Source organism: Solanum tuberosum, unplaced genomic scaffold (assembly GCF_000226075.1).
Source record: "Solanum tuberosum cultivar DM 1-3 516 R44 unplaced genomic scaffold, SolTub_3.0 scf00310, whole genome shotgun sequence".
NCBI lineage: Eukaryota > Viridiplantae > Streptophyta > Magnoliopsida > Solanales > Solanaceae > Solanum > Solanum tuberosum.
The window spans coordinates 559,105-571,464 of NW_006239236.1; the positions used below are offsets into that span (position 1 = coordinate 559,105).

The window sequence follows — 12,360 nt, forward strand, 5'->3', positions numbered from 1 at the left end:
GGTTGGGTAAGAATTTCTTTTTAAAAAATTTATAAAAAGAATTTTATTTTTTTTAAAAAAAAACTAAAAAATTTGGGCGGGGGAAGTATGGTGAGAGGAAGTGGTGGAGTTGGATAAGAAAAATATTTTACATTTTATTTTATGAGTAATACTTTAATCTTAACTATTACTAAAAATGTATTTAATTTTTTTCAAGGTAAAATGTTTTGTGCATGTGGAGTGTGATGTGCTAATTCTTTTAAATAAAAGAAACTGTACTACACCCACCATGACCAGAATGTAATAAAAGAGAGATGTGCGTTTCTCAAACTAATAAGTAATATTTTAGGTATGAAACTTGAAAAAATAAGATAGTTTAGATGTGTTTTTAACCCTTATCTCTATGTTGTAACTTGTATTTTTTACATAGTAAATTGTTGAATTAATATTTTAAATGAAAAGATGTCTACTAATGAAGGGTTGTATCCTTTATAATTTAGCTACCAATTGTTCTATTCAAATTCGACATCTTTAAATTACAACTATAACTTCTGCAGAGAAAGTTGTTCTTCCTTAAAACTCTCTTCAAACTCTTTTTTTTTTTCACATTCAAAAGTTAAGTTCACGTTCTACCTTTCTTATAAGAATTTCTTCATTATTTGTTTAGTGTTGAAATGAATAAGCTATCTTATCCACAATGTTATTCGTATACAATTTCATAACAATCTTGAAGAGAGAAATTATTTTCACAATTAATTAATATCCCCAAAAGAATGAATGCTGAAAATATTGACAAGTAACAAATGAAAATATTGTAATCATATATCAATCCATGAGTGCTGAAAACAACAGAATTTATTTATAAAAATAAATAGCTTCCAAAAAAGAACAAAGCCCTACAAGGCTACAACTAAAGGAATTTCTTTTTATCAAATTCTCCATAGCTGAGGTTGGGGTAGCAAAGAATAAATTGATATAATCAATCATGGTAGAATATTTCAGAATTCCTTCAAAACTTGACACACTTTATTTAGTGCATATTTAAGTTCTATTTATCCCTGAATTTGACATTTCATTAGCTTAAACACACACTAACCAATTTTTATTTGCTCAATTGGTTGAGTAGTGAAACTTATATCTTATTAAAAGTGAGTGAATTCACACTTTTTGCCATATTAATATTTAGGGAGTCAAGAATATAAAAATAGAAAAACTTAAGCATGCACTAAATAAAACTTGTCAAGTTTTAAAAGGTATCCTACCTAATTTTGTAGTATGATGTTTATGTTAGTTATATTTACCCCTGTTAACCTTGTATGGCATCCTATACTATTGACAAGAAATTATTATTTGCAAATGTGGGAGAAACATTAATGGATGGGCATGTAGAATGTTGGGCTGCAGGCTATACATTGTGACCATTGGAGTTGAGTAGTTCTTCTTCTTCTTCTTCTTGTTTAGGGACGTCACCCATGTAGAGTTGAGTATTTGATGATTTGGTGCTTATCTTATTCCACTCATTTTCTACACGGAAGAAAACCCACTGGAAACGACGGAACATCTCAAGAGCAGTTATTGTGAATACTGTGAGGTAATTGTGTCGGAGATGGGCAGAGAGCTTGTATGTCCACGTGCATCGCAATATTAGGTTGCTTCCGATCACCCAAAAGTACACCTACAGTTAAGCAAGGTTGATCGGCCTTTTGTCCACGGATGCTATGCTTGTAAACAATAATCAAAGGGCAAATTAAGGATAGGCTTACCCATTTGCGTCCGTACAAGCAATGTGATAAAATATGTGGCTTGTTGAACTTGAAAACCAGAGTGAAACAACTAGAAAGGAAGAAATATTCTTGAGTTAACAGTTAATTATTATCAGCAAAAGATATTATATAGTTGGCCGGGCATGCAGGAGAACAGGTAGCATCTGGCAGAACATAAACAGCACTAATAATTGAAAGAAACATACCGGGCAAATATAGCAAACCACTGGCACAGCCAATCTTTGCATGGAGTGGTGGTTGTGTATCACAGAAGCATTGAGGTAAAAGTTAATTAGGATGATCCCTTACAAATTAGCTACAAAAATTCACTCACCTTAAGTCCCAATCTCTTGTCAGATCCCAATAAAATGAATAGAGACAGTTCACAACAGCTGAGACAAGCCACAAAGGCCTGTAAAGGTTAACCCAGTTGTCAGGGAATACGTGATACTTAAGGGCTGACACAAATATCACTGGTACTGCTGTTGAATATTTTAAAGCTGAAATAAAATATTAATGAAATTTAGTTAAATACAACCCAAAATTAAAATAAGGATCATCACACTATTCAAAATCCTTTAAACAGGAACCGTATCTATGCTTTACCATCGGTGTGACCTATGTATCATTTTTTTTTGGAAACTGGTAACTTTTAGTATGGCCTATATATATATGTATCTCAGATCAGCAAAGATTGGAAATTTACCATTGAACAAGGTAGTCTTATCTCTAGTATCCTTGTATTGCCGTAGACATTGAAATAGACGAAATAGGTAAGGCAATACAAGAACTATAGGAATTGCAACAGAGTGACTGCCACAAACAGAATCAGCTTCAAACCATGCAATGGTAGCAACCTGCATATGCATGATTATTGATTTTTCAGATAATTAATGCCAAGAATTCAAACAAATTCTGATATATTTGGTCCTTTCAGAATATACAGACCCAAAAACTATGAATTCTTTTTAATACAGTGGGGAAAAAGTTTAAGATATATTTCACTAGCAATTATTGGATTTAGGAAGGCAGATGTTAATAATCCATGGTGGACTGAGAAATCTTAACATTTTGATAACGTGAAAATCAGTGTAGAAAAATATACCATTTATCTCTAGGGTGGTTGAAGCATCACATGGAAAGAAAGTTGGTCACCTCATCTATAAAATTTTCTGACATTTGAAAAATTAAAATATACCATCACAAAGACACCATTTCATTTTTAGTGAAAATCATATGCAAGTTACTCTTACTACTAGATCGATCATCCAGAAAGGAAAAAAGAAAAAGAACCTATACGTTTTCCCTATATCAATTCTTAGCACACTTTGGGACTCAACTTCCTCTTTCCAGGGTACTAAATTATAATTATGCAGCAAGAAACTTTCCCCTGGGAAAAAAATAGGATACCTCCTGCAAAGGGTATTTCGAAGTCAATCTCTCTACAATCTACATACATATTAAAGGGTTGTCGGGTTCATAATGTACTACTTTTGCATGATATATAATATGGGATTATTATGAGGTGTAAAATAATACAAAAATTATTTTGTGAAAGTATGAAACAATACATGGTCTGTTGTGAGATGAACAATACATGATTGTTTTGCAATGAATAACAATGCATGGATTCTTGTAGAGGGATTGGGATAACAAAGTAAAATATTAGTTTTTGTTTACAACTTTGACTTGCGATAAAATTTTGTCATAAACAATTCTAGCTTTTGATTGATGTAAACATAACTACGAAATTCAAACATATGACTCATACATATTAATTTATTGAAGAAGAAAACACAAGTTCAATTAATTATATGCCCACATTTCTACAAAGCATTGGTAACACAAATGTCGGACATATATATTGAACATAAATATATAAGGCTTTTAACATTCTGAAAACCTAATCAAATAAAAAATTAACATAATGATATAAAAGGGATATTCCAGTCATTTCCAAGGGTTTACACGCCGATTCTTAATCAAAAACTAATAATACCAAGTATTAATATAAAATTTGGTGTACAACACATAAAGCATGTATCTAACTATCAAAGAAGGTCTCTGATTTGGTCTCATATCTGAGTACCAGGCACACCAATACCACCCAGAGACTTAGTGTTAGTTCTGATATTAAACATATTTTGAAAGTGAGTGATATATCCACATCCAAGTAGAAGTAAAATAATAAATTCTAACACTCTGTCAGTCATCTTTGATTTACTCTGAAGAAAAAGAAAGTAACTAACCTGTCGATGAACCATTCTGCAAACTGAACGCTCCAAATCTGAAAATACCTGTGCATTATGAATAGCATTAGCATTGCCAGGGGCACAAGTTTTTCTGTTGTAATTTCCTTTCCTTCTTTTTTTTCTGTCAAAGGAAAGAAGAGGTTGTGTACCTTTGACATAGAAGTTAATATATCAGCCAGGAAGAAGTCAGCAAAAGCTATTGCCTGCATTCACTCCAAAAAGAATCAAATTACAACTTTAGTGCATGACTTCAGGAAGGAAGCTCTATTATATCTGATTCACATAATGAATCATATTTTATTAGTCTTGTAAAACTGTTTCATGAAATTGAAAACTAGGATTAAGATACTCCGAGAAAAGAATATACTTTGGTCAAGGAATCCTTTGTGAAGTAATAGACAACCAAAATCACATAAGAATTCCAAAATTTGTCCTAAATTAAACCAATACTCCTACAAGCTGACAAAAAAAGTTTCCAATCTGAAACAACGTAACAAAGCAAAGAAATAGGTAGATTGTGTCACTTTTAAGACAAACAAAGAAGTTTCAATTATTTTACCACTGGGAGAGTTGAAAATATTTTTTGATTTACAAGATCAGCACGCTTCTTGTTATAAACATTCAAGTAACGCAAACTTGCCTGAAGCGGGAAAACTATCCTCCAAAGTGTTCTTAACAAAAAGTAGCGAGATGATAAATAGAAAATATGAAAGGGAAATATCAGAGCCATGGCGAAAGCAGCATATAGGAGCACCTGCAATTGCATGAAATTCATTAACATAGCATAAAACAAGCACATTTATAGAACATCTAAGTAAGAGGACAATTAGAACTTTGTATTCTTAATAGGATAAATAACTTTAAACATTTAATGCGAGTGACTAAAACTTTAGCATTTTGTATGACTAAACTGAAGAATTTAAGAAGCCAAAACTCTTTCTAGCTGTATTAATGGTTCTCGTCCCTTGTTATAAATTTACCAAAGCTTCTTTTGCTCAAAAGTTAGTATGACTAGCTCAAATAAATACAAGTTAGTTTAAGAAAAGCAAAGAACTATCATTCAATTGGTGAAGGAAGCATCTATTACACTGGTTGAGATGCAGCCAACGTAACTTCTCCATTTGAATAGAGATAGAGATAGGCTGTCATGCTAGTTGGCACGATGATGGTCATCCAGGTAGCACACTGCAATATAAACAGAATTTGGATAAATTTTTATTGTGTATCTTCAAATATATAATACACAATATATATGAAAACAGAAGTTTAACAACTAGTTCCTATTGAAGTTAAGTGACTTGATGCAGTTATGTATTAAAATGTGTATAGATTCACAAATATGTAACATCCTAATTAAGATAAAGCAGAAAAATACTATCGAGTATCCCATAGAATATTATGTTGAATATTCCATCGAAAATTTCTCCATAAAAAGCCCTTTTGTGTGTTGTTAATCAACTGAATAAGAAATTCTCTTTTATTTATTCTTTTTTCTGTTTTCAAATGGTTTCTAAGCATCTATGATAATATTAAAACAAACATGATTTGACTGGAAAAGGAGTTTAAGATAGTAGTTTGAGTTATATAATATACAAGTAGTAGTGGAAGAAATATTGAACTAACATAACAAGTTAATCAGAAAGAAATTTGATCAGTTTGGTAGGTTTGTAATCAAAGAAGTTGTGGAAAATGTACGAAACCATATTTTAGTAGAATATTTTGCAGTGAAAAGAGTGTCATATAATTTTGGGTAAGAGAATAACAGACTATTAAGAAAAAACTTTAGCCTAAATGGAAAAGCTTATCATGCCAAGGATACAAGAAACTGCATATTCATTTTAACATTGGAAACGGAAAACAGTATCCTGGAAGAGTTATCAAAGAGCACCATAGCACAATTAGAAAAAAGTTTAGCCTAAATGACAGCACCAACCGTGTTGCCTCACATACGTATTGGATTCTGAGGATACACAAAAATCATATATACAGTACCTTCCAAATCTCTCTGTGAGAGAGATGATTTTGATCGAGGTCAAAAATTTTAGGAAAGTTAACATTAGCCTGTGCAAAAACCCATAGGTTCATGCCCCAAAACCAAACCATTATCGTCTGCAGCACCAAAAAACAAGTAAATACTTGTAAGAGGAAATGACGCACAAAGTGTTGTTAGATGAGCTAGTGTGAAGATAACTAACCACAAGTAGCAAAGGATTGTAATAAAGAAAAGCCTCATACAGAAAAAGATCACGGAGGTTTACACTCATTCTCATGACTGAATCCCAGCTGATCTGCAAACTAACAACAAATATTGACAGCAGATGCGAATGAATACATTCACAGGAAAACAAATCCATAAATACAAACAAATAAAAAGTCGTTTCACTGACCTTGCAACAGCTAACACCCCAAATGATAAACAGTAACACCTGAACAGTAAAACGTACTGAAGACTCAAAAGAAGTTTTGAATTTTCTTTGAAGAAGAATAAAAATAATTTGGAAAGTCAAAACAAAAAGAAAATCAGGACACATAGTCATCATGTCATGCTTAAACCTAAAGAAATGATAAAGAGAGATAGAAATTGACATTTCACAAGTCTTCCATGCCTAAATTCATGTTATGCAGAGCATGCACTACCCTCTTGAATGATTTGAAGGTAACCGAAACAAGCATTTTATGTTTCAGGTAATTAGTGAAAGTCAGGCACTAAATTTTAGAAGTAGGACAGTCCAGTCTATTCTCGGATAACAACATTAAGTAAGAAATATTTTATTCTTAAGAATGAATATTTCAAGTATGAGAGAAATCCAGACCTTAAGTCTCCATAGCAGAAGAGGAGATGGAATTATGGTTGTAGTGCTCGGTGGTGTGCTGACAGTAGCCTTGGCCTCTATGCTATGCAAAAGGGCTTCTTCAAAAACACTACCAGGTTCAAGTGTACCTAATAGCATAACCAATTATGAGGAAAACAGCGAGCAAGTATCAAAATTGACAATTTCTGTCTTACCAAAATCAGAAACAACTAGTCGGCTTCCAGATTTCCGTAGATGTGGACTGTTGGCAGGAGAATCCATAAGTTGAGAGAATGAGTAGGACAACTTCAGCAACGTAGCTTAATCCACTGTTTAGCAGAATTTTGGCTCCCAATTTTCTTCTGAAAATGTAAGGAATTACACATTATTAAAATGTTGTTTCAAAGCTCATTTCCGAAGCTCAACTAACTTGTCTTGAAGCTCTCTCTCTAGCACATGCACACAACTACAATTATTACTACACAATTTCCTAACATAAACTAACTAACCTTTAATTAATAATTGTCTCAATTCATGTAAAACTATTTGTTTCATTCTTATCTTGACAATATTATTAGTCCCTTATTTTTCTCAAATGAGGAAATATCTGGTTCAGTTCAGTCATCTTTAGAAGCTCCAAAAATGATAAGAGGAACCTTAAAAGAAGAAAATACTCTGTATCACATTTCCTTCCAAAATGAAATAATTAAATGGATGAAATCAGAATCTAAAGATGAAAGTGATTAAGCAAAGTAAATATTTGAAGGAAGTGAAATATATATATATATTTATCAACAAGAAAGAATATAGAGATGCTTACAGCCAATTTGATTTTCGAAACCCAATACACATTAATCTAGACTACTCTTATTATATAAGTAATGGAGTGAGGCGACTCGACATTCTAATTTTATTTTTATTTTTTTATATGCAAAATACGTGACACCCACATATTTATTATTAATTTACTTTAAATGTCACTCTCAAAGTGTGCTACTCACGACGACTCACCGCTCAATCCACTCACACCTCACGTTTTCACCAATATTCCATTTTTTTTCCTTTTTCTATGCCATCTATATATATATATATATATATTTGTTCTCTAATTAACCAAAACCAAAATTTTCAATATCAAGCATACTACATATATATATAATATACAATTAAATAAAAGAAAAGTTAACACAAAAAGATTATTTATTATTATTTGTAAGAAAATATGGACAAGAGTTCAGAATTTATATGCAGAAACTAAGGGTAAACAATTTTATTTATACCCAAAAATCTAAGTTAAAATGGTGCAAAAAACACCTGTTCAAAAGAGGTTGGCACTTGTTTGGAAGGAAATGTCTATTTGAAATTAATTTTCGTTGAAGGTTATTTTCCAAAATCTTCAAATCCAATTTCAATCGAGAGACGATGGGAGAACTTTTTTCTCAATTTTTTATTAGCAAAAAAAAAAAGAGTCATTCCTATCTAAAATAAATTTTAGCTTCCGATTTTCCTCCATTAATTTTTCATTCACATATCAAGTTATTTGATATAAGTTTTTAGATATTTGACTTTACTGCGATATGCTTTAATATTAGGCTGACTTTTTAATTGTTATTTTAATAATATTTTTTCTCTTATTGATGATAACATAAATATATTTAGATTTCAATTTCAAGTAATATAAAGAATAAAATATTCAATAGTGAACATCATCTTAATAGACTTTTAATAAAATAATTATATGTACAAGCTGGACTTTGAGCAAGGCATGCTCAGGATTTCTAAGATAAAAGAATTACTTTGGTTGTTGATCGTTTCGATTGAGGAGCTGGAATAATCGATCGTTAATGAGATATGTGAGCACACAAAGCATAAATTAATAAGTGTCATTTTGGATAATTAAATATTAATTAATAAATATGATAATTTAAAATTGGAAAGCAGTAGACTTGAAAAGGCTCCAACATATATTACCTCCAGATTTTGTTGGGTTCGAAAGTGATTAGAGCGTCATGCGGAAGCTTACAATTACATATTATATGTTTGATAAACCAGATAACAAAAACTTATACTAAAAAATCAAAATATTATTATATGGAATTTGACCAACTAGCCTACATATTAAAAACTAATAAAAATATTATAATAGTAAAGAGAAAATCTCCCTATAAACAAAACTCTCTAAATGCCTACATTGTGGATTTTATTGTGTTATGTTATGAGAATATTAATCTTCAATTTAAAGATCTCCAAATTTTTCTCTAAGGAAAGAATAAATCAAATATGGAAAAGATTATATTTTTCTGTCAGGAAAAGTTCAAGCATTTATGGTAATACTTTGACTTTCCTTTAAGGACAAAATAAAACTTAAAATATGATAAGAAAATCATGGCAAAACCCTAACAAATCCCCCATTTTAACTGGACTTGATCTACTTTCTTCAACTGCATGATAATCTTTGTTCTTCACATGATCTTCATTACTGCTGCTTGCCATGGTTAAAAATAAATTTTAAAATATATGGGTTAAAAATGTTTTTAAAATATTTTATTTTATTTTCAAAAATGCAGCAACAGGATTGTTGAAAATATGGTATTAATTTCTTCTCCACATGTACAAAAATCTTCATTATCATCAAATTTGTTGTAAATTGATTTGAAACCGCGTTGAACCTGTCTTCAAGCTTGTTCAATTGGATCATTGAACTATGTGATCCTTGGACCATGTGCTCTGATAACACTTGTTGGTTCGAAAGTGATTAGGGCGTCATGCGAAAGCTTACGATTGCATATCATATGTTTGTTAAATCAGATGACAAAAACTTATATTAAAAAATCAAAATATTATTATATGGAATTTGGCCAACTAGCCTACATATTAAAAACTAACAGATATTTAAGTGGAGCCCAAGGCTTAGCTCTAGTGGCAAAAGGTGGAGGATTTGTGGCTTAGGTCGCAGGTTCAAGCCCCACACCATGCAAAGCGAAGGCCGATATTTAAGTGGACCCCAAGGCTTAGCTCTAGTGGCAAAAGGTGGAGGATTTGTGGCTTAGGTCTCAGGTTCAAGCCCCACACCATGCAAAGCGAATCCCAGTATTTAAGTGGAGTCCAAGGCTTAGCTCTAGTGGCAAAAAGTGTAGGATTTGTGGCTTAGGTCGCAAGTTCAAGCCCCACACCATGCAAAGCGAATCCCAGTATTTAAGTGGAGTCCAAGGCTTAGCTCTAGTGGCAAAAGGTGGAGGATTTGTGGCTTAGGTCGCAGGTTCAAGCCCCACACCATGCAAAGCGAATCCCAGTATTTAAGTGGAGTCCAAGGCTTAGCTCTAGTGGCAAAAAGTGTAGGATTTGTGGCTTAGGTCGCAAGTTCAAGCCCCACACCATGCAAAGCAAAGCCCGGTATTTAAGTGGATCCCAAGGTTTAGCTCTAGTGGAAAAAGGTGGAGGATTTGTGGCTTAGGTCGCAGGCTCAAGCCCCACACCACGCAAAGCGAAGCTCGGTATTTAAGTGGATCCCAAGGCTTAGCTCTAGTGGCAAAAGGTGGAGGATTTGTGGCTTAGGTCGCAGGCTCAAGCCCCACACCACGCAAAGCGAAGCTCGGTATTTAAGTGGATCCCAAGGCTTAGCTCTAGTGGAAAAATATGGAGGATTTGTGGTTTAGGTCGTAGGTTCAAGCCCCACACCATGCAAAGTGAAGTCTGTTATTTAAGTGGAGCCCAAGGCTAGCTCTAGTGGCAAAAGGTGGAGGATTTGTGGCTTAGGTCGCAGGTTCAAGCCCCACATTATGCAAAGCGAAGCCCGGTATTTAAATGGAGAAGGGTAGAGGGGTAGGCCCATTATCCACCGAGTTTAGAAGGCTATGATTGGTCCAAAGGGCGGGTCATAGACGAATTTCTGGGTTATAAAAAAAAAAGATCTTGTAGAGACTTTCAAAATCTTTTGCAGAGACGTTCAAAAACTTCAGAAGTATTGATGACGAGGTGGGTATACAGTAGTTTGAAATATTCCTTTTTTTGTAGTTTTGCCAATACTCAACTTCTTTGGCTTACTGTTTAGGTTATTGGATTTCTGCTTTTTAACATGCATCTGCATGTTTGCAGGCTACTCTCTATCTTAAACTCTGGAACAATCTTTATCTTCCTTATATCCAAGCACAGTGCATTGTTTGATCTACTTGAGTCCTTCCTGATTACTAAATCTTAGGAAGCTCTTCGTGCAAGTCAACTTGCATGTAGGGTAAGCATTATTCCAAACTTTTATGTTCACTCATCTCCTGTTAGTGCCTTCTATGTTCTCTTTTGGTTAATTGAGTTTGTTGTTTTTCTTGGTCTAGGTTGTGTTATTTTTTCAGAACAATGTTCAGGAAAGCAACCCTTGTATCATCCATGGAGCTTTAGGGTACTCATCAGATATATGCAACGGAAGCAGCTTCCAGACTTGGGAAACTGATGATGGATGCCCTTATTTCCATGCATATGGAATTGAGAAGATCCTATGGACCTGAAGAGTCTGGTTGCTCTCAATGGATCAGATGGGATAAACTTGAACTACTTCCTAGGGCACTAAAGGATATTGTTTTAGGCAGTGAAGATCTTGGTGGATGGTTGTCATATGGGTAACACTTCTTATTTCATTTAATAGAAAGATCTATTTTTGTCACACTTCTTGTGATTCATCAATTAGTGTGTTCCAACTTATGAGACCTACTCTGCTACTTCCACGTATGTTTTAAAATTCTAGTTGTGCTTAGATGTAAATGTTCTAGGTGATAAAACCACAAAAAATAATGTACCTAAAAAAATGAGGAACACATGATGCAGGATCTCATAATTTTTCCCACCAATACAAGCACACACCCTTTTCATCCTAAATTCGATCTACTAGTTTAAGTCTGTCATAGTCTTCAATTATTTCTATGGACTTGAGGATATGCTGCAAATGAGTTGTCATCTGGGTAGAGTGGACATTACATTGCAACATGAAAATAGTATATAGTTTTGGTTAGAGTAGTATCTCCCTACAACTTTCAGTGAGCCTAGTCTTCTAGTGGCTCAACTTTGTTTGAAAGATGTTATAAGTTACTATATAATTTCTGAATTTGTCCCGTATTTCCTTGTGGTTTTTTAGTATTAATGCTATAATACAATTATCTGTAGTTTGGTTAGACTAGTAATTTCTACAACTTGCCTTTATAGGCATTTTCTATTTTATTGATTTGACAGCTATATTCCTATTTTATCATAGAAAACTTAAGAAGGGTCTTCTTCTTATCATGGATCCCTGAGTTTCTTCCGTGGTTGAAGAAAATATTCAGTTGAAAATTATGTCTTTACATGATTGAAACATATCCTGTGTGTGCTCTTGGAAGAAGAGCTATTAGCTGAATTAAGTGATGAATTAAGCAATGAAGATGCAACAAATCTAATTCGGCTACTTTTTGCATCAACTAGGAAGACAGTTTTGGAGAAGATTGTTCCTGCTAGTGATAATAAAAAGAAATATTACACCAAAGCACAAAAGGTGAGGTTCTTTAGTTCTTCTTGGGGAAAATGCATAAGTACCCCCCAGCCTATGCCCGA

General features: G+C 33.2%; 1 protein-coding gene and 1 long non-coding RNA gene across 2 annotated transcripts in view; one reads left to right on the plus strand and one right to left on the minus strand.

Annotated features, from left to right (window-relative positions):
* Positions 1–934: 934 nt before the first annotated feature.
* LOC102593403 (SPX and EXS domain-containing protein 1-like) lies at positions 935–7,684 on the minus strand. The gene is made up of 14 exons (XM_006359927.2): positions 7,607–7,684; positions 7,002–7,148; positions 6,808–6,935; positions 6,382–6,420; positions 6,190–6,282; positions 5,987–6,103; positions 5,084–5,179; positions 4,635–4,748; positions 4,144–4,197; positions 3,992–4,039; positions 2,449–2,599; positions 2,077–2,242; positions 1,743–1,812; positions 935–1,654 (listed from the first exon to the last, which is right to left on the minus strand). Exons 2-14 carry the CDS (start codon positions 7,066–7,068, stop codon positions 1,385–1,387), a joined length of 1,413 nt encoding a protein of 470 aa, XP_006359989.1. The 5' UTR covers positions 7,069–7,148; positions 7,607–7,684; the 3' UTR covers positions 935–1,384.
* A 4,547-nt stretch (positions 7,685–12,231) lies between these two features.
* LOC107063154 (uncharacterized) overlaps positions 12,232–12,360 on the plus strand; it is a 1,789-nt gene continuing 1,660 nt past the window's right edge. Inside the window, exon 1 of the long non-coding RNA XR_001475099.1 lies at positions 12,232–12,301. This is a non-coding gene — a long non-coding RNA (uncharacterized lncRNA). The remainder of the gene's footprint in view (positions 12,302–12,360) is intronic.

Excerpts from the sequence above, each read along its gene's own strand:
- LOC102593403 (XM_006359927.2), bottom strand. The coding sequence starts at position 7,068 with ATGGATTCTCCTGCCAACAGTCCACATCTACGGAAATCTGGAAGCCGA. Across the intron at positions 6,104-6,189 it reads ACAATCCTTTGCTACTTGTG|ACGATAATGGTTTGGTTTTG; the intron begins GTTAGTTATCTT and ends TTGGTGCTGCAG. Across the intron at positions 4,749-5,083 it reads CGTTGGCTGCATCTCAACCA|GTGCTCCTATATGCTGCTTT; the intron begins GTGTAATAGATG and ends ATGCAATTGCAG.